This window comes from Marmota flaviventris, chromosome X (genome assembly GCF_047511675.1).
Source record: "Marmota flaviventris isolate mMarFla1 chromosome X, mMarFla1.hap1, whole genome shotgun sequence".
Classification (NCBI taxonomy): Eukaryota; Metazoa; Chordata; class Mammalia; order Rodentia; family Sciuridae; genus Marmota; species Marmota flaviventris.
In genome coordinates this window covers 88,801,855-88,827,331 of record NC_092518.1, presented here as the reverse complement: position 1 = coordinate 88,827,331, position 25,477 = coordinate 88,801,855, and the positions used below count along the sequence as shown (strand labels likewise).

The 25,477-nt window shown below is 38.9% G+C and overlaps 1 protein-coding gene and 1 long non-coding RNA gene across 3 annotated transcripts in view; one reads left to right on the top strand and one right to left on the bottom strand.

Annotated features, from left to right (window-relative positions):
* Positions 1–10,588, top strand: part of LOC114089551 (uncharacterized) — a 48,465-nt gene extending 37,877 nt beyond the window's left edge. For both annotated transcript variants that reach the window (XR_004618702.2, XR_011705580.1), the window contains one exon: positions 6,641–10,588. This is a non-coding gene — a long non-coding RNA (uncharacterized lncRNA). The remainder of the gene's footprint in view (positions 1–6,640) is intronic.
* Positions 10,589–22,278: 11,690 nt separating this feature from the next.
* Zcchc18 (zinc finger CCHC-type containing 18) lies at positions 22,279–25,336 on the bottom strand. The gene is made up of 4 exons (XM_071606355.1): positions 25,040–25,336; positions 24,824–24,878; positions 24,536–24,659; positions 22,279–24,107 (listed from the first exon to the last, which is right to left on the bottom strand). Exon 4 carries the CDS (start codon positions 24,000–24,002, stop codon positions 22,770–22,772), a length of 1,233 nt encoding a protein of 410 aa, XP_071462456.1. The 5' UTR covers positions 24,003–24,107; positions 24,536–24,659; positions 24,824–24,878; positions 25,040–25,336; the 3' UTR covers positions 22,279–22,769.
* Between the last annotated feature and the right edge of the window lie 141 nt (positions 25,337–25,477).

The following is a 25,477-nucleotide window of genomic DNA, read 5'->3' as shown; positions in this document are numbered from 1 at the left end:
AATTTGTATGTAGGCTTTGGATGTTTGATCCAGAAGATATGACTTGATAAAGGAAGTCTTTACAATTAAGTAAGCTAAAGGTGATGACATTTTAGGATGACACGTTTGGAGGTATGAGGGGCTTGGTAATCTCCCACTTGGTCTACTGTGAACTTAAATAATGTCACCCTACACAGGTGGAATCCTACTGTCACCAACCTGAGTGCCTCTCCCATAAGGAGTTTCATTCATCAAACACCTCCTATCCTAGTATCTCTGGATCACCTCTGCTTTTTTTTTTTTTAAAAAAAAGCAATATTTGAACTTAATGTAGTAAACTATACTTTCTTTGCAGTTTATAGACCAGAACAACAGGCCAAGACCACTACCCAGTCCTCTGCCAGACCTACTGTGTGGGATGCACAGGGTAGATAAATTGACAAGTGTTTTACTGGGTTGGATGGTCAGGGATTAGTGACAAAGTATAGGCAGGGAAATAAAAGAGAGGAGTTAAGGACTAGCTTCAAATTTCTGCTTTTAGCATCTAGATGGGTGGTAAATAGAGGATAGAAAAGAAAGCAAGTTTAAGGGAGAAGGTGAATTCAGCTTTGGCCATGTTTGAAGTATCTGTGAGACAGTTAAGCAGAATATATATGAATCTGGAAGGCTGAAGAGACGTCTGAGAGGGTGATATATATTGAAGAATGACTGGCAGATAAGCATAGATGAAGCTACCTGTGTAAGTGATATAACTGGATAACATATACAGAATGGGAACTGATAACAAAGCCCAGTGGTAAAGCAGGGGATACTATAAGAAATTAGTCACTTTGAGAGACTGAGAAGCAGTCAGAAAAGGAAAGTCAAAACAGGAAATGTGGTATACAGAAGCCAGGGGAGATGAGTTTCAAGAAGGAGTTAGTGGCCAATAGAGTTCAATTCAGAGAAAAGCAAGGAAAGCAAGCACTAAAAAGCATCCATTGGATTTAGCATCTAAAAGATCTTCACCTCAGAGTTCACATTTGCAGTGGAGTGGCAGGGAGTGTGACCACATTGTAGTGGTTTGAGGAGTACATGGGGGTGGTAGATAACAGCATGTGGCTCTTATTAATCATCCTTTCCAGAAACCATTCCCCTGTGTAGTCCCCTACTCTTAAATCTGGTGTGCTCTGTGAAAATGTAAGGAAGTGATGCTGCTTAAATTCCAAGGGTAGGTTGTAAGAAGCCTTGAAACTTTTGCCTTGGCCTTTTGGAGCTCTGAACAACCACATAAGAAATCTGAGCACCTTGCTAAGGAGACCAAGTAAAGAAGCCCTGAGACAGCAACACAGCTAAGCCCAATTTCCAGATATCTCCACCAGGTGGCAGGCATAGGAATGAAGGAAGCCATCTGGGGCCCTCCAGACCAACCTGCCAATCAGCTGGATACCACTGACCCCATTAGATACCTCATAGGGTAGACTTGCCCACATTCCTCACACAGTCATGAATATAATTAAATAATTATTATTTAAGCCCTAAGTTTTGGGGCGATTTTTTTACACATGATGTAAAACCCGAAGATTGGGTGTTGAAGTAGTGAGACTGTTAGTGCATGTTATACCTTCAATAAGCTTGGAAAGAGAATGATCTAATGGCAGCTGGAAGGTCACAAGACTGAGGGAAGATTTTGATAAAAATGTTAGAGACTTGGGAATGTGCACAGGCTGATGGGGAAGAGCTATGAGAAAGAGAAAATTGAAAATGTAGAAGAGGGAGGAGGCAGCTGATGCATGAAGTTCTCAGAAGGGAAAGGATGTGATCCACACTCTGGTAGAGGGTCTGATCTTAGAAACCAGGATAGTAGGATACTTTAGCTTCTAAATTAGAAAGTATCTTCCCTCCTCTGGATATTTAAAAATGCCAACCTTTCAAACATATATAATTATATAAATGTTACATGTGTATGTATGTGTGTATGTGTTTATATATGTTTTACATGTATGTATAGGCTATATATATATAAAATATATGAAAATTTGTTGGAAAATGTTGTATTTACCAAGGATTTACTGACTTAACCCAGGCTAGAAAGTGACTGAATCTACACTCTTGAACTAAAATCTAAGTTATCTTTACTAAGGTCACATTAAGAACCATACTTCCACAGAGTGAGCTGGTCTGGGCTCAGTGGGCTCTCAAAATATTATAGGATTTAAATTCCATTGCCTCTTAGATAATTACCTAGAAATTCTTTCCAAGAAAAAGAGCTGTTGACCTCATACCTCTGCCTGTTGTTGTCCCACTTTCAGCAGGGACTATGTATTGGATTCATACCCCCAAGGAGGACTTGTGGTAGTTTGAGCTGGTGGTGGTTGACCCTCTGTACCATAAAGTCACTTTGGCTTCACCTTTCACAGTAGCAGACTTCCCTAAGGAAAAGCCCGATCAAGGCAAAGTGGAATAGTAATCCAATGGAAAAATAAACCACTTTTAAAAAACTTTCTCATTTTGGAAAAAATGCAAACATATACAAAATTAGACTAGAATAATGAACCCCCATATTCTAGCACCAATAATTAATGATTTCTGTTCATCCATAAAATGTCATACACACGCATGCGCGCGCGCACACACACGCGCGCGCACGTGTGGGTATGTGCAGTTGTAAGTTGTTTAAAGTAGTTGGTCCTTTTTATTCACAGATTTCATATTTGCAAGTTTACCTACTTGCTTAAACTTATCTTTAACCCCACAATCAGTACCTGAAGTACTTTCATGGTCATTCGTGGACCTGCACAGATTGGCCAAGCACTCAATGTTCTCAGTTGAGTTTAGATAAAATGACACACTGTCTTCTTGTTTTAGCTCTTATGCCATATCTTTTTCATAGTGTATCTAATGCCACATTTTATGCCTTTTGTTGATGATTTCACTGTTTAAAATGGCCCCTAATCATTACACTGATATGTTGTCTAGTGTTCCTAATTGCCAGAAGTGATGTGCCTTATGGAGAAAATATATGTATTAGATAAGCTTCATTTAGGCATGAGTTATAATACTTTTGGTTGTGAGTTCAATGTTAATGAATCAACAATATGGTACATCCAGAAAAAGGAAGAAGAAATTTGCCAGTTAATATGTGCGGCTTGGGGCCGGAGTTGTGGCTCACTGGTAGAGCACTTGGCTAGCATGTGTAAGGCAATGGATTCAATCCCCGGCATCACGTAAAAAATAAAGTAAATTAAAAATAAAATAAAATAAAGATATTGTGTTCATTTACAACTAAAATAAAATATGTGAGCCTTCTCTGGGAAGAGATAAGATACCATCTTTAGTGTGAGATGAAGCTGTGAAATAGATGGAAAAGCACCTAAATTAATGGGTTTATGAGATGACTGATTTTAAAAAGCAGAGTGGAGAGCACTGTTGTGTGGCTGAAAACTAAAGTCATTTATGGTCATGCTACCTGAGAGCAGGAAGAATTTAAACCCTTCTCGCCTCATGTTTTGTTGTAAAGAAATATCATATATAATTAATTCTTTTTAAATTTTCTTTCTTTCTTTATTTTTGCATTACAATTCTTAATACACCATTATATCATAATTTATTATATCTCTGATTATATATAAGGTATGTTGACACCAAATTCAATTCTTTAAAAATATAGATAATAAATAAGATATCTTTAAACAGAAACATATATAAAACTAATTCATGTATTGATCATTTGAAAGGAATGAGACCAGAGGTTCACAGGAAATGAACCTTGGAGTTCTACTGTGAATAGTAGTTCACTATTTGCTAATTAATTGTATAAGTTGACTTTATATAGCCTCACTACCACAAATAATAAGAATCATTTGTGTACACCCTGACATAGGTTGTATGTGTGTTTGGGAAGAGTTTAATCCAAACTGAAGATATGCTAACGTTTTATTTGTAAATATTTTAATGTCTCTCTAACCACAGTGGTTCTCCAAAGTGTGGTCTGAGTAACCCTGGAGACACCTGGGACCTTTTCAGGGTGTTTAGGAATTCGTCCTTTTTCTAACTGTATCTCCATGAATTTGGATTTTTTTCGTAAAATTCAACCAAAACAACATATTAGAACCTTAAATGCAGAAGCAAATATGAGAATCTAGCTGTCTTGTATTAATGCAGATATTAAAGTTATTTGCAAAAAATGTAAAGTGGTTCTTTTAATAAAATTTTATTTACACAAATTTGTAGTGGGTTCATTGTTATTTTTTCTATTTTTCTATTTTTTTCTTTTTGGTTCTGGGATCAAATGCAAGACCACACAAGTGCTCTACCACTGAGCAACACCCCAGTCACTATTGTTATTTTAAAGGGTTAGTAAACATTTTTACAATTTCAGTTTTTATTTCTAAAACATTATATTTCTATCTCCTACATGAACAAAAGCTATTTAGGATGTAAAATATTAATATTTTTATCATATGCATGTAACTTTATTTTAAAAATATAAATATAAAAATATAAATTAAAAAAATATTTTGTTTATTTAGTTGTAGTTGGACACAATACCTTTATTTTTATTTTTACGTGGTGCTGAGGATTGAACCCAGGGCCTCGCTCACACTAGGTGAGTGCTCTACTGCTGAGCCACAACTCCAGCCCAGGTCAGTATTTTAAAAAGAAACATTAGTGCACTTTCCTTCAGCATACCTATTTGCAAAACCTATCAAAAGGTGGAGGACTTTTTAAACTGCCTCACATATGCATGAATAGCAATTAACACAGTAAGAACAATTCTGGTTATGAAATGTACCAAGGTAAATTTCTGCGACTCTGGAATTTGAAATAGTTTTCTTTAAAAAATATTTTAAGGGGCTGGGGTTGTGGCTCAGGGGTAGAGTGCTTGCCTAGCATGCATGAGGCACTGGGTTTGATTCTCAGTTCCACATAAAAATAAATTAAAAAATAAAGGTATTGTGTACATTTACAACTTTAAAAATATTTTAAAAATATTTTAAAATAATTATAGACTCACAGGAAATTGCAAAAGTAGTATATAGAGACCCATGTACCTACCACCAAGCTCTCCCTCTTAGTGATATGTCATATAGCTAGCATAATCTCAAATTCAGGAAATTTGTAATGGTACAATAATATTAACTAGAATGTGGGCTTTATTCAGTTTTCATCATTTTTACATGTGTTCATGTACAAGTGGTTCTCTGTGGTTTTATCCCATGTATACACTTAGTGAATTGGGTGATCATCAGCACTGCCAAGATGTAAAACTCTTCAGTTGCCTCCTTTGTATTTTCCATTTATATTCATATCCATACTGCTTTACTTTTACACCTTATCAGTGATTGATCTGTTCTCAATCTCTAAATTTTTGTAATTTTGAGAATGTTATGCAAATGAAATCCTGTACTTTGGGGATTGACTTTTTTTTTCACTAAGTATAATGTTCTTGATGTCCATATGGGTTGTGATTGAAAGACTTATGGATTACCTGGTTTTGCTATTGTAAAGTTACCATGAACATTTACATACAGGTTTTTGTGTGAACATAAATTATCATTTCTCTTGGATAAATGCCCAAGAGTGACTTGTGGAGTTCTATGATAAGTACATGTTTAGTTACGCACATATCAGAATGAGCCTTGCCATTGTATATTCCTAAAAGCAATGTATGAAAAATTTCCATTGCTAGGCTGGGTGTGGTGGTGCACACTTGTATTACCAGTGACTTAGGAGGCTGAGGCAAGGAGATGGCAAGTTCGAGACCAGACTTGGAAACTTGGTGAGATCCTCAACAATTTAGTGAGACCCTGTCTCAAAAATAAAAAAAAAAAAAAGGCTGGGTACAGTGGCACATGCCCATAATCCTAGCAGCTCAGGAAGCTGAGGTAGGAGGATCACAAGTTCAAAGCCAGCCTCAGCAACTTAGCAAGGCCCTAAGCAATTCAGAACCTGTCGCTAAATAAAAATATAATACAAGACTTGGGGTGTGGCTCAGTGGTTAATCTCCCTTAAGTTCAATCCCTGGTACCAAAAAAAAAAAAAAAAAAAAGAAAGAAACAAAATTTAAAAATGACTGGGGATATAGCTCAGAAGTAAAGCACCCCTGGGTTCAATCCCCAAGTACCAATTAAAAAATTCAGTTGCTAACATTTATTATTACCATTATTTATATTATCCATTCTCATTGGTGTGGTTTTACTTTGCATTTCCCTAATGGCTAATGATGATGTACATATTTTCATGTTCTTCTTTGTCATCTATATATTCTCTTTTCTATCCATACCTTTTGCTTATTTTCCAAATGGATCTTTATTTTTAACTATAGGATTTTGAGAGTTCTTTATATATTCTGTATACCAATCCTTTGTTGTATATATAGTTTGCAAATATGTTCTTCCAATCTGTAGTTTGTATTTTCAACCTCTTAATAGGATCTTTTCAGCATAATAACTTTTAATTTTGTTAGTGTAATATGTAATTTTTCATGTTTTTATTGTTTCATGATTTTTATATTTAAGTCCACAGTCCACTTTGAGTTTATGTTTTTCAAACTATTAAAGAGATTTGTTTTTGAAATTTCTTTTAGTTGTTGATTGACCTTTTCTTCTTTAACAACAGAAATTTATTCTCTTGCATTTCTGTTTTTTTTATTTTTTATTTTTTATTTTTTTGGTTATAGATGGACACAATGCCTTTATTTATTTATATGTGGTGCTGAGGACTGAAGCCAGCACCTCACATGTGCAAGGTAAGTTCTCTACCACTGAGCCACAACCCAAGCCCTGCTTATTTATTTATTTATTTATTTGTAGTGCTGAGAATCGAACCCAGTGCCTCACATATGCTAGGCAAGTGCTCTACCACTGAGCTACAACCCCAGCCTCTTGATTTTATTTTCGTAGATGGTGTGAGGTTCAATTTTTTTCCTATGGATGAACATTTATTCCAACACCATTTTTTAAAAAATTCTATCCTTCTTCCATTGAAGTTTGTTACACCATTTGTAAAGTCAGTTGAGTGTACTTGTGATGGTCTGTTACTCATTTCCCTTGATCTGTATCTATCACTCCCCAAGGATCCTACTGTCTCAATTTACTGTATCCATCCAATATTTTAACTTGCAATAAAGATATTCCCCCAGTTTATTCTTCTCTTTAAAAGTTGTTTTAACTATTCTAGTTGCTTTACCTTTTCCTATAGGTTTTGTAAGCTTGCCTATATTAATGATAAATCTTGGTAATATTTGGATAATAATTATGTTAAATGTACAGATCACCTTGGGGGAAATTTACATCTTTACTATATTGAGTGTTCTATTCAATGAACACTGTATATTTTTATTTTTCTTTTTTTGTTCCAGGGATTGAACTCTGGGGCACACCCCCCCCCCTTTTTTGAGAGGGTCTCGCTAATTTGCTGGGGCTGGCTTTGAACTCATGATTCTTCTGCCTCAGCCTTCTGAGCTGCTGGGATTACAGGAGTGGGCCACCATGCCCAGCTATTTTTCCATTTTTAAAGAAATGTTTTTTCTTTCATCAACATTTTATAGAAAGGGATGTACTTATGACATGAGAGGACTGGTGAAGTCTCAGTGCTTCATCCCAGCAAGGAGCAGGCATGCTGCTTGCTGTGTGAATTCGGTAGCCTCAGTTTCCTCATTTGTGGTCACAGCTCCTTCATAATATCATTGTGAAGATTTAAAGAGACAGTGGAGGTCTGAGTCCTGCCTCTGTCTTCTTTACTTTCCTCCTTTTCACCCTTTGCTTTTTGGGCCTTTCGAGCCCTCGTCTGTGACCCCCATAGGCACTAATAGTGGGAATGTCTTCCAAGGGGTGTCATGAGGAATGAAGGTGAGAATTGACTGCCTGATAATATAGGGACATCTAGGCAGTGATTATTAGTAGTATTCTGCCTTTCTCTGAGAGAAACTTGATGGAAACCAAGAAGATAGCTCCAAGAGCCGGTAGCAAGATCTTGCTGTAGGTTTGGGACAATGGAGAAAGTTCATCATAGCACAACAGACAATAGGAAAGAAAATCTCCAAACCTTGTGACAGCTATGACCCAACTTTTACATAAAAAGAATTAAACTGTCTGTGTATAAAAGCATATTTAGAGGCATACACACCAAACTGGACTGCCAGGAGTTGAGGGACTTTTACATTTACTTTTTCCCCTTTTGTGCTTGAAAGCTATTTCTTTTTAACTGAGTTTGTGTTGTACTAAACAATATCAAAATAAATTATTTTTCTTTTTTTTAGAGAGAGGAGAGAGAGAGAGAGAGAGAGAGAGAGAGAGAGAGAGAATTTTTAAAATATTTATTTCTTTTAGTTATTGGTGGACACAACATCTTTCTTTGTATGTGGTGCTGAGGATCGAACCCGGGCCGCATGCATGCCAGGCGAGCGTGCTACCGCTTGAGCCACATCCCCAGCCCCATAAATTATTTTTCAAAGGCCAATCAGTTGAAAAAATTAACTAGTTAGCAAACTGTACACACACAAATATAGTGGGATAATTTCCCTTAAATTTCTCTTCCATTCAGCTGCCTGCCTGGCCTTTGTGCTTCTTCATCTCCTTGGCTCTCCAGCTTCCTATCCACCAAAGTTTCTGAGTTATCCTTGTGCAGGAGATTTGAGTTACCCTTTCCCTTAGACCTGGGTCATCTCACCTTGGTTCATGGAGCCTTAATCCCCTCCCCAAATAAGCAAGCATTCCACAGCTGTCTTTGTGACTGAAGACAGTTCCTTCTGTGAAAGGAATTACTTGGTTAGCTCATAAAGGGATTCCCCACCCCCAATGATGTTGGGGAGAGTAGTCTAAAGCTAGTGTCTTTAATGAATTCTGTGTGAAGAGGCTGGGAGGGAGGGTTTAGGTAATCCATTACATGGATGTTCAAAGTATTTGGAGAGAAGTGTTTGGTACAGTTATGATGACATTCCACAGCATGGCACTTGTAATGCACTAGGTACCCTTTTAAAGACTTTGCATATGTTCCTTCATTTAATCCTCACCTCAAACCTATGAGGTGCTTCCTGTTATTATTTCCTTTTTACTGATGAGGAAGTTGAAACACAGAGGTTAACTACCTTGCCCAAGTTCACACAACTAGTAGAGGCAGGATCCGGAGGCTGAGGAATGCTTAAGTCATGTTCCTCCTCTCTTTGTTCAATCATCCAGTCCTTCCACAGACAACCTGACTGGCAACCATTATACCAAGTGCAATATTCATATTGGAGTCAACATATTAATTTGAAGTTTTGAGCCAGTGCCAGGCTCCCAAAACCTGTCCTGGGGAATATAGCTTAATTGGTACAGTATAGCAAAATGTCCTGCTTGTTGAAACTAAATTTGTAGTTATCTTCTTTTTCATCAGTAAGTCATTGAGGGTTGTATCCCAGCAAAATAGGATATAAGGTCTCCAAACAAAAAGGGGATTATGGAGTTTCATTATAAAGAAAGTTGGATTAGTCTTTTAGTAGTTGGGTACCTGAAGATGTGGTATTCAGCCAGAGTAAACACACAGTGGTTTGGACTCTGGATGTGCAGGTTTGCAGAAGATGAAATTCTGTTGTTGGTCTTCAGCTGGAGAAGTATTTGCATCTGCTGAGAGGAAAAAGCATTGCTCTGATCGCTGATTGCTCCTGTTCTCAACCTGTACCAGGTTGAGAGAGCTCATTTCTGGTTTGGGGGCAAGCTTTTCCCAGTTCATTTGTTTTACTGCAGTTAGAACCTCCCATATTTTTACACTTCACAAATTATACCTGAAAATTTTTAAGTCACCACGGTAACTGTCTCTCCAGCATCATTCCCTGGACACTGAAGAATGAGGGAATTGACATATATCAACAGGGAGGGGGTGGGAGTTGTTTTATTATTGCTGCTCTCTCAAGCCAGTAGGAAAGTGCTCTAATACCTGTGATCAGGAGGATTAGTGATACCTCAAGTTAGGGATGTAAGAGGGTGGATCCTGCTATGCCATTTATTTCTAGTCTGTGCAAGAAGTTATTGTGGCTGGTACCAGTATGGTGGAAAAGGGCGATGGAAAATGGAGAATTGATGCAAGAAATAATGTGCCGGTAGAACAAAGGGACTTTCTGACATGGGAGATTCAGGAGAGTTTAGAAATAGTACCCAACTTAAGATTCAATTGAGGGCTGGGCTGTGGCTCAGTGGTAAAGCGCTCACCTACCATGCGTGAGGCACTGGGTTCGATCCTCAGCACCACATGAAAATAAAATGAAGATCTTGTATCCACCTATAATTAAAAAATAAATATTTTTTAAAAAGTTTCAATTGAGGATGGGGGTATAGCTCAGCAGTAGAGCATATAGTTAGTATTCTGAGTTGGATCCCCAGCATCAAGATTTGATTGAACAACTGGTGAATGATGAATCCATTCCACAAAAGAGAGGAAATTGAAGGAGGAGCAGGTTTTCCAGAATCCTTTTTTTTTTTTTACTCTTTTGGGTTTGAGTTGCCTACTATTTTAATTCCAATTGAAGATGTAAAGTAAACAAAGGGTTGTACGAGTATGGATTTCATAGAAGAGGTCAGGGTTGGACATGTAAATTTGAGAAATGGTATTAATTACCCTGAGAATTGATAATAAAACATGAAGAACTGAATGACAATGAAAATTCCATCTTTTTGTGTGTGTGTATGTGGTGCTGGGGATTGAATTCAGGGCCTTGTGCATCGGAGGAAAGCACTCTTCCAACTGAGCTATATCCCCAGCCCAAAAATTCTATCTTTGAGCCAGGCTTGTTGAATATAGTCAACCCAAGCAGTACTCAAAGGCAAATTTAAAGCCAAAGTACATATACTTCATATTATATGAAAAAAGACTGAAATACAATGAATGTGTAATGTAATTGATTAGGTAGGTAGAAGGGATGATATAATGAAGAGTAGAAATGAATGATAAAGAAATCAAAGAAGCAATAGAAAAATTAGTTAAACCAAAAGTAAATTCACACAGAAAACTAATAACCCTCTGAACAAACTGGCCTAGAATAGAGACAAATGTACAAATTAAAATTATTTGAGCCAGGTGCACTCCTGTAATCCCAGTAGCTTGGGAGGCTGAGGCAGGAGGATCACAAGTTCAAAGCTGGCTTCAGCAACTTAGTGAGATCCTCTCTCAAAATAAAAAAAAGGGGGGTGGGGTGGGATGTAGCTCAGTGGTTAAGTGCCCACGTTAAATCCCCAGTACTAAAAAAAATAAAAACTAAAAAAAAAAAATTGGAATGAGTGCTCAATGCCACTTAAAAGTGCCAATTAAAAAACGTGGAATAAAATGAAGAGCTATAGAGCCAGGTGTGGTGGCGCATGCCTGTAATCCTAGTGGCTTGGGAGATTCAGACAGGAGGATCGCAAGTTCAAAGCCAGCCTCAGCAATGGTGAGGCGCTTAGCAACTCAGTGAGACCCTATTTCTAAATAAAATACAAAATAGGGCTGGGGATGTGGTTCAGTGGTTGAGTACCCCTGAGTTCAATCCCTGGTACAAAAAAAAAAGGAAGCGCTATAACTATGGATACACTGTAGATAAGTTCTATGATTTGATATGATGTTTCATAATGACTTTAAATATTCCATTGAAGTGCAGAGGTTTATAGATGAAACAAGTTATTCAAAATGTGAATAATTACTGAAGCTGATTGATGGGTACATGGGGGAATCATTATACTGTTTTCTATGTGTTTAAAAATTTTTTCTATGTGTTTAAAATTTTCCATTAAAATCATTTTGAAAAGCCCTTCTAAATCATTTGAAAACTTAAGTAATGTCAGGAATTTCTTAGAGCTGAATCAACCTTTAAATATTAAGATCTTCAGTAGTTCAGAGTCAAAATATTATAGGCAATGTAAGAAATGAGGAAGGCCCTTGAACATGAGCCAGTGCTAGCAAAGTAGGTCCTGCTGAATAAGAGCCATCTCCCCTTCCACTCAGGTTTGTATGGAATATAGTCCTTGATCCAGCAACTCCACTTCTAGGAATGTACCCTCAGGAAATAATTGGTCATATGTGCACACCTATATATGAATAAGGATGTCCTAAGTGGATTCATAATAGTAAATCAATTGAAACAAGGCAATGATGAACACTAAGGGGGCTTAAGAAGTCATGGTGCTGTGGTTTAAATGTATCCCCCAAAATTTTGTGTGTTGTAAATTTAACCTTCAAATTCCTATGTCAATGGTATTTGGAGGTGGAGTCTTTGGGAGCTATGATATTATGATATATAATTTTTTCATTTTCATCCACAATTCCTGGTTCATAAACTCCCTCCTCAAAGCAGACCAAGAAAACTAGAATTTCTCTTTCTGAAGGTGTGTTATAAGTACTCTAATTTTCCTCTACCTTTCTGTCTTTGAAATGGCCATAAAGAAATTATTTGAACTACCCTTGTCCAATAGTAGATCATAAAAACTTCTTCATTGTGGAGGAGTCCTCCATACTCTAGAGGAAGGAATGCTGCCCAGGAATGGCCAACAACAATTCTGAAGCAGACAAGTCTTGTTACATTTCCCCCACTCAACCTGCTAGCATCAGATTTGTTCAAACACATTCCTACACAGTTATCGATGCTTTGGTCATTCCTATGCAATGAAGTATCTATAAAAACCCTAAAGAATAGAGCTTAGAAAGATTCCACATAGCTGAACACATGGAGTTTTCTGGTATGGAGGCTGGTATGCTTGGAAAGGATATGGAAATACTATACCCCTTCTCTCCCATGCTTCTTCCCAGTTGTATGCTTTGTTATATATATATATATATAATTTTTTTTTTTTACAAAAAAAACTGGTAAACATGTTTGCCTGAGTTCTGTGAGCTGCTCAAGCAAAATAATTAAACTAGAGGATGGAGTCATGGGAACCACACTTAATGTTCAATTGTTCAGAAGCACAGATTAAAACAACCTGAGACTTGTGACTAGAATCTAAAGTGTGTGGGCAGTCCTGTGGGATCTTACACTATCTCCAGGTAGATAGTGTCAGAACTGAATTAAATTAAAGGACACACAGCTGGTATTCATTGCAGAATTGCTTGCTTGCTGTTGGGGAGAAGCCCCCACTCATTTTGAGGTCATCAAAATCTTCTGTATTGATTGCTGTTGAGTGAGAACAGAGGAAAAATGCAATTTGTTTTTTCCAACACAGGAGGTAATTAGTATTCAAAGAGGTCATGTTGGTGGGACTGCCACGATGGCATTAGTAAGTTTATAAGAAGAAGAGAAACCGAAGCTAGCACACTTACTTTGTCTTATGTGATGTCCTCGGACACGTTTTGATGCAGCATGAAGGCCCTAACTAGATACCAATCAGATGCTGGTATCATGCACTTGGATTTCCCAGCTTCCAGAACCATGAGCCAAATAAACTTGTATTTTTATAATAAATTATCTGGTCTCAGTTATTTTGTTAATAGCAACAGAAAACAGACTGACACATGGTACTAAGCAAATAATTGGATATAGTACATTTATGAAAAATTTGTATACCTCAGACATCAATTTCCTCATTTTTCAGTGGAGAAAGCCAAAGGAGAAAAAAAAAAAGAAATTGTACTCTTTAGTTAGTTTTATGAAGCTAGCAAATACTTGATACCCAAATCAGACAAGGACATTATAAGAAAGGAAATGTTCAGGATGATTTTCTTATAAAAATTCTAAACAATATTAGCAGGTTGAATCCAGCAATCTATAATAATTGTAAAAATCAGGTCAAACTGGGTTTATCCGCAATGCCTGATTGGTTTATTATTAGAAAACCAAGCAATATAATTTAACATATTAACAGATAAAAGGAAAAATATGATTCTCTTAATAGATAACAGTAAATTTACAATAAGAATGGAAGGGCCATGCACTTTTGTGCTTGCTTGTAATCCCAGTGTCTCAGGAGGCTGAAGCAAGAGGGTGGTGAGTTCAAAGCCGGCCTCAGCAAAAGCAAGATGCTAAGCAACTCAGTGAGACCCTGCCTCTAAATAAAATTCAAACTAGGGCTGGGGATGTGGCTCAGTGGCCGAGTGCTCCTGAGTTCAAACCTTGGTACTCCCCACCGCCCCCCAAAAAAAGAATGGAAGGAAACATCTTCAGTCTGACAAATGGTATCTACCAGGAACTTGCAGCAAATGTCATTCTTAATGTGAATTGTTGAAAGTAGTTCCCTTGAGCTCAGGAAGAAGATAAAGCTATCCCCTCTTACCACTTCCACTTCTTGGTCTTAGCCAGTATAATAAGGCAAAAGAAGAAGAAGAATTTTAAATGGTTCATAAAAGAAGAAATAAAACTTATCATTTGCAGATGATTTGCTTTTGTCATGAGAAAATCCTAAGAAATTTAAAAATAATTTAGAATTATTAGGAGAGCTTAGAAAAATCCATGACATCAATATTGAAAGATCAATCATATTTCTGTATATAATCAAAAGCACTTAAAAATAAAATTAAAAAAAACATTTACAGTGGTATAAAAAATCAAGTACTTTTAACTAAATAAAAGATATGTAAAACCTTAAGGAAAAGTTATAAAGCTTTGTTGACAATGCCAAGTGTTTGTGATGATGTGGACCAACAGAAACTGAAACACTGATGTGTAGAGGTGGAAATTGGTACAACTTTGCTGTATAGCTTGGTAGTATCTTCTGAAGTTAAATCCATATACTATATAACCCAGTAAATCCTAGATATAAACTTTATATATGTACATGTGTACCAAGAGACATAAAAACATGTTCCTAGGAACATTTTTCATAATTGTCCCAAACTAGAAACAACCAAAATGTTCATCAACAGTACAATGGATAAATTCATTGAATGTAATGCAACACTGAAAATAGTAAACCAATACTATATACAAAAACTGAATTTCAAAAACATGAGTAGAAGTCCATTTTGATAATATTAATTCTGCATATCCAAGAAATGGCAGAATTTTCTTTTTAAATATGGAATGCTTCATGAATTTGTGTGTCATACTTGCACAGGGGCAAAATGGTAGAATTAATATTGTCAAGATAGCCATGCTACCAAAAGTGCTATACAGATTTAATGAAAATCCTATTAAAATTCCAATGACATTCTTTATAGATACAGAAAAAACAGTTGTGAAAAAAAAAGTTGGAAAAATAAGAGGCCCAGAATAGCCAAAACAATCCTTAATGAGAAAAGCGAGGCAAGAAGCATCACAATGCCAAACCTTAAATCATACTACAGAGTTATAGTAACAAAAACAGCATGGTATTGGCACCAAAACAGGCATAAAGAACTGCTGGAATAGAATAGAAGACACAGAGACAAACCCACATCAATACAGTGATATCATACTAGACAAAGGTGCCAAAAACATACACTGGAGAAAAACAAATAGTGCTTGGGAAAATGGAAATCCATATATAGTAGAATGAAATTTAATTCTTATCTCTCAACCCTGCACAAAAGTCAACTCAAAGTAGATCAAAGACCTAGATGTCAGATGAGAACCCTGCACCTACCAGAAGTAAATGTAGGCCCAACACTCCAACATGTTGGCTTGGGAACTGACTTCCTCAAGAAGACTCTCAAAGCAAGAAGTAAAATTTAGAAAAAAATAATAATAAATGGGATGGTATTACATCAAAAGAAAAGATTCTTCACAGCAAAGGAAACAATCAAGAGTGTGAAGAGAGAGCCTACAGAATGGGAGAAAATCTTTGCCAGCTGCATCCCAGATAGGGCATTAATATCCAGGATATAAAAAAAAAAAACTGAAAAAGCTTAATTCCATAAAAGCAAATAACACAATCAATAAATGGGCAAAGGAACTAAACACTTCTCAAAAGAAGAAATAAGAATGTTTTTGTTGAATTGTATTGTATTCAACAAGTTGAGTTGTATTCAACAAATATATGAAAAATCTTCAACATTAGAGAAATGCAAATTAAAACTGTTAGACCAGGACGCAAGAAAAGACCACTGACTCCAATTAAAATAAAATTAAAGCAAGCTTATTATTTCGACCGGCCGGGCTGCCTCTCCCTCCCAAAACGGCGGGAACAAGACAGCACCCCCGCTTTCCTGCAGCCCAGAATGTTACACAAAGGGGGGGCTACAGATAACAGAACTCTGACAAGCATCACACTAATGGTAGTTTACATTTTTTGCTGGCCCCAACATCAGAATTTATGAGGACCATTAGAGCCTCAGAGAGGGTCGTTGTCTGGCCAGGGAAGGCCAATATTTATGAGGTGTCACTAAGTTTCAGAGAGAGAGCTGCTATCTGGTCAGAGAGCCAGGCATGGGTGTGTTCAAGGCATGGGCAGGCATTCCAAGCAGGTTCAGAATTTGCAGTAATTTATAGTAAAGCCGAAATTATCTTTTCATGGTTTTGTGGCGAGATGCCCAATTTTAAGAAAAGATCAGGTTGGGTCTATCAAAAACTACACGAAGATTCCATCTCACACCCATCAGAAGAACAATTATTTGGAAAAATAAGAGGCCCAGAATAGCCAAAGCAATCCTTAGCGAGAAAAGCAAGCAGGAGGCATTACAATACCAAACCTTGATTGTTTCTTTTGCTGTGAAGAATCTTTTCTTTTGACGTAATACCATCCCATTTATTTATTTATTTTTTTAATTTTACTTCTTGTTTTGGAAGCCTTCTTGAGTAAGTCAGTCCCCAATTATTAAGAATGCCAGTAACAATAAATGTTGGTGAGAATGTATGGAAAAAGATGTGTGGAAAAATTTGCTGGTGGGTCTGCAAATTGGTGTAACCACTCTGGAAAGCAGTATGGAGATTCCTCACAAAACTAGGAATGGAACCACCATTTGACCCTGTTATCCCACTCCTTGGTATATATCCAAAGGATTAAAATCAGCATACTACAGTGATGCAGCCATATTAATGTTTATAACAGCACAGTTCACAATAGGTAACCCATGGAACCAGCCTAGGAGCTCTTCAACAGATGAGTAGACAAAGAAAATGGTTTATATGCACAATGGAATATTAGCCATAAAGAATGATTTTATGACATTTGCCAGCAAATGGATGGATGTGGAGACTATCATGCTAAGTGAAATAAGCCAATCCCCCCCCCCCAAAACAAAGGTTAAATGGTCTCTCTGATATGTAAATGCTAACACACAATAAGGGGAGGTGGAGGGGAAGAAGAGAAGTTCAGTGGATTAGGCAAAGGAGAATGAAGGAAAGGGAGGGGGAATAGGAAAAGGAAAGACAGTAGAATGAATCATAAATTTCCTATGTACACATATGAATATGCCATAGTAAATCTCAACATTGTGTACATCCATAAGATTGGGATCCTAATTAGAATAAGCTATAATCCATGTTTGTATAAAAATGTCAAAATAGACACTTCTGTCATATATAACTAAAAAGAATTTTAAAAAAAGTTTAACTCCTTTTGAAGGGAAAAAAGTAACAAAATGTCCTTTAAAAAAAAAAAAAACATGAAGGTAAATAAACCAGATACAGAAACATATAATAATTGTCATCCTATTTATAGCAAGTTCAAAACAAATGATAGTGTTTGGGGATCCATATTTAAAGCTATAAAGAAAAGCAAGCAATTAACAGCCAGAGCTGTCAAAAGTATAGTTTCCTTTAGAGAAGAGGAAAGAGACTGTGATTGGACAGGAGCCCACAGGGATTTCTGAAAGCACTCTATTTCTTGATCTTTGTGATGGTTTGCATGTAACTTTTAAGCCCTATATTTGCATTTTATGCACTTCACTCCCCTTTTAATGTTATTTATATTTTATGCCCCCCCCACCCGGCTGTTTTAAGACATGGAGATACTAGGATCAATCCCAGGGTTTATTGTGAGAATGAAATGAAGTATAAAACAATGTAGAGCTCTCAGAATATGCCTGGGACTTTATGAGACCTTAATAAATGTTATCTATCTAAGCACAAGTTTGATGTTGTTATTTTTTTTCTTATTTGTTGCTAACCCCACCTGCTTTTTCATATTTGTTGCCAACATTTCTCAGTTTGCTGTTTATATTTCATTTCTAGTAATGCTATCTTCCTAATTATCAGTCTTTCCCCTTGTACTCTTTTTTTAGAGACTATTATTAAAGTCATTTCTTTTTTTAAAATACCTTTATTTTTAAGTTTATTTTTATGTGGTGCTGAGGATCACACCCAGTGCCTCATATGTGCTAGGCAAGCACTCTACCACTGAGCTACAACCCCAGCCCTCCCTTTGTACTCTTTTAAATCTTTTAAAAATATTTTTTAGTTGTCTATGGACCTTTTATTTATTTATATGTGGTGCTGAGAATCGAGCCCAGTGCCTCATGTATGCTAGGCAAGTGTTCTACCACTGAGCTGTGACCCTGGCCCCCCTTGTACTCTTTATCATTTCTTCTAATCACAGAAAGTGCTGTCTAATCCAGAGATTTAATAAAAATATATTTTGTTGAAGTTTTAAAAGGGTTGCTTTTGAGCATTTGATTCTTTCATTCCTTTTATAACAAGCAAAATTTTATCTTCAGAATTTATTATTTTAACTGCACATATTTATGGGGTATATCTTGATAACAGGATTATTTAGCATTCCCATCTCCTGGAACATTTTTTTTACAATTTCAATCAACACATAATGTACATATTTTTAAGGTACAGTGTGACATTTAATTACATGTATATAATGTACATTGACCAATTGGACTAATTAATGTTAATTTTGTGTTTGGAGTCTTTGAACTCCTCTCTTCTAGTTCTTCATTAACTATATATAATAGGATATTGTGAATTGTAGTCAAACAATATGTTGCAAAACAATAGAACTTATTACTTCATTGTAATATTAAAGAAGAACTAGTATACAATGATATAAAGTCTACATTATTTCTCAATTTTATCTGGAGTTCATATTTAGTGTCATGGGAAAAATAAATTGACCTTTTTATTTTTCCAATTGGGTAATGAAGTTCTCCCCACCACTACATGAACAATTCATCACTCTCCCACTGACTTCTGCTGTTGTCTCCTCTTGCATATGTTAAATTCACAACCATTTGCACTAAAAGCATAAACCTGAAACTTGGTACTCTGAGTGTAATAATGCAACTCAGAAGTGGGCCGAGTATGGTTGCCAGGTAACAAGATGGATAGCTGCAATAAGGTGAGAAAGAGAAAGTAGAAAAAGCCTCTATCAAGAAAGTTTTCCTTAAAAACTCCATCCTTGTTTGTGGCACTTGTTGCTATGACATTTCTTTCATTATGTCTGCAGATCTTTAGTTTCCTCATGCATCATATGCATGTAATAACACATGGTGCTATGCAATGAAAACTAACCCAAATAGCAAAACACAGGCTTTGGGGTCAGTCAGTCCTGTGTCTCATCCCTGGCTCCGTCACTAAATACCTACATGACCCTAAGTAAGTTTCTTAACTTTCTATCTGTTTTCCTTATCTGAAATATGTGTCAATTAATAGCAATCAAATTAATAGTTAATTAGAAATTGCATCACCTTTTCATTTCTATTTCAAAATGCCTGAAGAAAACAAAAGGAAAGGTTTATTTTGGTTCACAGTTTCAGAGGTTTCAGTCCATGGCAACTTGGCCCCATTGCTTTTGGGTATGTGGTGAGACAGTATATTATGGTGGAGGAAAGTTTATTCACCCATCCTGGTCAGAAAGCAAAGAGAGAGAGAGAGAGAGAGAGAGAGGAAAGGGCTGGGATCCCAATATGCCCTTAATGGGCATGCTCTCAATGACCTAACTTCTACCACTAGGCCCCACATCCTAAAGATTCTACCACCTCCCCATAGTTCCACAGGCTAGAGACCAAACATTTAGCATATCAGACTTTGGGGGACACTTAAGATTTAAACCATACCATAAATGAAAAATAATACTAATTCCTGTCTTAATACATTTAAAGGGCTTAGCCTGGGGTACCTGGCACATAATAAACTTCCAGTAAATCACAGTTGTTATGATTTTAATTTTTGTTGCCCTTGTGTTAGGGTCAGGGAGATAAAGAAGATTCAACAAAGGAACTAGGCACCAAAGATCTGGGAGAGGGAAGCCATGAGAGTGGTGTCATGGAAACAAGGGAAAATAGTATCAAGAAGAAGGGAGATAATGCAAAACGAGGTCACTCAAAGGCTGGTTTCTCCTGACCGGATGAAAGAGCAATTTTTATCTTCACATTTTAATGACTAATGTGAATGAAGGGAGAAGGGAGGGGAAAAACTGATAATTTTAAATGAGGAGTATCAAACACAAAATTCTCTAAAAGTCTTCTTTCACTTAATTTCATTATTCAACCCAGGTCTTCCATATCCTCTTTAAAGAAGGTACATATTTCAGGGCTGGAGTTGTAGCTCAGTGGAAGAGTGCTTACCTAGCATGTGTGAGGCACTGGGTTCAATTCTCAGCACCACATATAATAAATAAAATGAAAGTCCATCAACAACTAAAAAATATTTTAAAAAAGAAGGTATGTATTTCTCACATTAAGGAAAAGTCAATGTCACACAAATTGAAAAAGGAAAGTATCAGTTTTGCATCATTTTTTAGTAAAATAAAAATTCAGAGTTTCAAGTTTACACAATAGAAGAAGATGGGGAGGGAATAAAGGGGGATAAATTCCAGAGCAGGTTTTCAAAGCAACAAGTCTATATGGAACCTCGAAGTTAAAACTCCAGAGAAAACAAGTGCCATAATAGGGATAGCATTTTTTTTTTTTCAACATGGCTTCTGAAATAAATTGTGGCAACATAAATGGTAAATCTGGGGAAATCATTCAATGGCATTTCTAAAGTAAAATTAAGAATTGGTGAGCAGGAAAATCAGGTAATGAAATGATTCTAATGATTTGGGATAGATGAACTATGGGTGGGTAGATATGGGAGGGGCTGGGGGGAAAATAAAGGGCTATAAAACTATAAGAGTATTGGGGCCCCTGTGGCTTTGAGGGCCTGAGTGAAGCTGCCTCCTGCCTGCATGTGGGGGAGGGGTCCCCTTTGGCTCTACAGAGAGGGAGATGGCTTCCAGAGGCCCAGAGGTGCCCCAGAGGAATTCATGGATTGGACCTTTTAAGCCATCGCCTCTGGTCAGACCTCAGCTAAGGGGTCAGAGGCAGAAAGGCCCTGCCAGTCTCCTTCTGGCCTTGAGGGTCAAGGAGGCTAAGGCTTAAGGCCAACATGGAATGCTGGGGGCAGGAGGGGGGTGATAGGCAGAGCACAGGAGGCAGAGCCTCCACCCCTCTACTAAGAGATGAGAGAGGGTCCAGGGGAGGGGGCAGTTGTAAGGTGAGATTGTGGGGGTAGAGGTGGAACAGGACAAGAGGCCAGGGAGAAGCAGAGCTGATGGGGCTGCTTCTGGAAGGAGAAGCAGTGCAGGGCAAGTTCTGGGTGTGGCAGCTCATGGAAGGCTGCATGGGTTTCTAGTAGCACCTGGCATCTCCTCCCTGGGGCCTCAGCCTGTACCTGCTTTGTCCCTACTGAGTGAGCCACAGCCTGCTGACTTATTTAGAGTCCCAGCACCTACCCTCTTCCCCTCCCCCCCACAGCCCAGGATCCTACCCTGCTTCCTGTTCCTGTCAATCTGGAGGTGAGTGCTGCTGCCTGGTCATCATGCCCTCCCCCTCCTCTTCCCTACCCAGATAGCTGGATGCTTCCTCTCCACAGCAGGCCAGCTCCCACTGCTGTCCACCCTTCTTCTCAGCCCTATTGAGACCAATTGCCTTCTGGATAAACTGCCTCAGGTCCTCATGTCAACATTCATTTCCCTCAGCTCCCTGTTTAAATGAAACCATCCCCCCATCAGTCTGGTCTTGCTCAGAATAGGGACTGATGTACCTACAAGGAACATGGATCCTCAGGGACAGAGGTCAGATGTCATCTTTCATCACTCTCCAATCTCAGGTCAAGATACAGGGCAGGGGCATGTGCTCTTTCCAAATATGAACAGGAATGGAGCCTTGGGAACAACTGTTTTTTATTCTTCACCCACATATTTAGATCTCAGGATACATTAGAGGACATTGGGACATTATTAACTAGTAGGTGCAGATGTTGGCTATATTACTGAGGAGAAAGGTCAGTTGGGATAAGATGCTCTTGGACAGATATTTAGTCAATTTCACTTTCCCTTCTTATCTGTAAATGAGATTGATTAAAAAAAAAACCCACCTCATTGTATGATATCCCACATATAGCTTCTATAATCGCTTTATTTTTCCTTTATCCTACTAAAAGTAACATCACACACAGATATTAAACGAGATGTGTGTGTGTGTATGTATATATATATATATATATATATATATATATATATACATACACACACACACACACATATTCGATTACATAGAAGTCCACAAGATATATTTTTGGTGAAAAAATACACAGTATAGAACAGCACTTACATTCGATCACTTTCATCTATACATATATCTATTTGGGCACACAGGTACAGGCAAATATCCAGAAAGACATTCATCAAAGGGCTGACAATGGTTATAACAGGGGTGAGATTTCCAGGTAATTTATACTTTCATTCTTGTATTTTTCTTTATTTTTGAAAGGTTTAAGATACTCTCCATAAACAGAATAAAATCTTCAAAGAAAGACACACAGAGAGAATAGGCCCTTAAGCGGGCTGAAGAGGGAGCAAGGACAGAGGTCAGGGCATCCTTCTCCACTGCACTGGTATTCACAATCTCATTTTATTCCCAAAGGAAAACTTCATTGTGGATTAATTCATGCAGGTAGAAGCACCCCACCCCCACCCCACCTGCAGTTTCCCAAGCATCAGACTCTGAATACAGTTAAGGGTTCATTTAGGGCTGGGTCTAGCACCATACTGTGGCTCAGAAGGATCCTTGTGTTCTCGAAAGACCTCCCTTGCCCTCTCCTCTGTATGTGTTAGCTCCTGCAGAGTGATGATCAGATTCTCAAAAACCTGGGCCTTGTTGCTTTCATTGACACAGGTTTCTTTTGAATGGCCCTCCTTACCACAATAGGAGCAGCGAATTATGTACTTGCGCTTCCTGATTCTACGAATATCCCCAGGACCATCATTCTTATTCCCAGAATGGCCACTGGTAGAAGGAGATTCAGGCCCATAATTACTGGGGGGATCAATGACCACAACTTGGTCCTGAGATCTGGCCCTGCCTCTGGGAGGGGTGCCTGAGGATGACAGTGGAGGGTCCCCAGACTCCACCAGGATCACATCCTCATCTGAGTCATCAAGGGTATCATCTATCTCTATCACGTTGCCATTGTAGTCTGCATTACTGATCTCTATTGGCTGAGGGCCCTGAAATGCCACAGGGCTAGCTGCCCTCTCCATTACTGGCTCAGATCTTTTGGGTCGCTTCCGTTTAATAAAAGCGTCATCCCAATCTTCTTCCTCCCTTATCATCCTGATTAACTCCAGGAAATTGGGAAGATGCTCCTGCTCATTTGCATACATCCTGAGAAGACCCTTAAGCCTGAAGCGCAGGTCTCTATTCAGCTCAGCCCCTGCCAGGAGCTGGCGCAGTCGAGTCTGGTTTGCATCTTTCTCAGCTAGGATGCCTGCCTGAATAGCATTCTGGAGCTGCACCTCCAGACGGATCACATAAAGGGAGGCTTTCTCCCCTTCCGCCTGCAGGGTGTTAAAAAAATTACCATGGGCGGTCACATTGCTCTGAGACTCCCCAAACACCAGTTTCATTGCTCGCAAAAAATCCGACACATTCAAGTTGGGGTTGGCAGCCTGGAGCAAACGCATGACCTCCCGGGCAGGGCCCCTAAGGGTTTTCATCAGGCGGTTGAGCTTTTGTTCTTCTGACATATTCCAATCTGGCAGGACCCCATTGACTTGGGTCAGCCAGTTTTCAAAGGTTTCTTCCCCCTGGGCTGGCACCACCCTCCCCGAGAACAACTTCATGTTTCTTTCTGCCATGCTGATCATTAAAGGACCGAGACTCTGCCCCAGAGACCTCAACATGGAATGGGCCCAAGGAGGTAAAGGCGCATTCTGCCGCCGGCTGTTACCCACATGTGTAATGATGTTAGCCATGACTCAAGGCGATAGGGTATCTTAGTGCAAGATGCTCAGGCTTTTCAAAAAGCCTAATTTGCAGGAATACCCAGAGCAAGTTTCCTGGACCGTGCCTTGTAGGGACTGTAAGAGGGAGAGAAAAAAAAAAGTCAATAAAGTTGCAGGGATCCCAGTCTGCTGTAGCATTCTTTAAGCTCTTGAATACCCTGCAGTAGGTTTTATCTGCCCATTGCCCTAAAAAATATCCTTCAGGAGATTCAAAATAACAAAATAACAAGGTGTCCCTGCGCTAGACTTTTTTTCAGTCATTATCTATATCCCTTCCCACCTGTCCTCCAGGACGGGCAGGAACTGTTGCTTAGAATTGTAGGTAAAAACCTTTGAATCCAATGTTGAGCTCTCAAAAATAGAGTGCAACGGTGTAAGTCTCACAGATTTATGATAATAAGTAAAATATCCATTGATCTGATGGTCTTAGATCTCAATCACACCCCTTTCTCAAAGTCTACCCTGTTTTGGATTCTTACGCGTGCTGGGAAATTAGTGCTTGCCTTTATTTCATGTCCGGCCTCTGCAACAGGTGTCTTCAATGAGAGAGCTTGTCTCCCTAGTATGGCCGATCTTTGTCCACAGGGGGTCGCAGATCCGGGTGCTCTGAGCTTGGAGACTGCGCCACTGCGAAGGGATTGGAAGGGTCAAAGACGTCAGAAGCAGCCTCACCCGTCATGCTGCTACCCGCCCCCACCTCCACTATCACCAGGCAGAAAATTCCTTCTCCTATCTTTTGAATACCCCCACCCCCATTATACCCCCGCCCCCCCGGGAAACCATAAGCCTACCAGTTCTGCAATCAGACGCACAGAATTCAAGTTCAAAATTGGCTTTGATGGACCGCTAAGGAGAAAGGGAATAGGAGTTAGATATCCCCACACCTCCGTATTTCATTTCAGGAAGAGATGAGATGCAAAGGGATTCAAAGACAGCTTGAGAATCCTCTTTCATGCCCCTTGCCACCTCCCTAAAAATACCCCCTCCCCAGCCCTGGCAAATCTTACCCAGTCGCATCCAGGTGAACCCCACCTCCTTCCTCAGTGCAGCCAGGTCACGGGAGTGCGCCTTCCCCTGCTTTGCAGATACTGATTCTCCTAAGCCGGTAGCCGCCCGGCTCAGAACCGGTGGGCCTTCACTCTCTATTCTCTGCGTCATGCGAATTCCGCATCCCCCCCCCCCCTCCTTTACCTTGGCTCCGCAGGTGGGCAACGGATGCTCTGGCGTCGCCTACAGTTCGGTTTCACCTTCCAGTCTCTGTGGCCCTGCAGGGGAAAAGGATGGCGCCTTCTCGGCTGCTAACGAACGCGGGCTGCCAGACTCTGCCAGCACCTCAGCAAGGCTGCCCAGAGAGGGGCTGCTGAGTCTAGGCAGCGCGGTTTCCAAGGCAGCCGCGGCTGCCCCCGCCCTCCGGCTCGGCCTGCCTGCCCAGCAGCGGCGGCTGC

Coding starts and splice junctions, on each gene's coding strand:
- Zcchc18 (XM_071606355.1), bottom strand. CDS start 24,002: ATGGCTAACATCATTACACATGTGGGTAACAGCCGGCGGCAGAATGCG.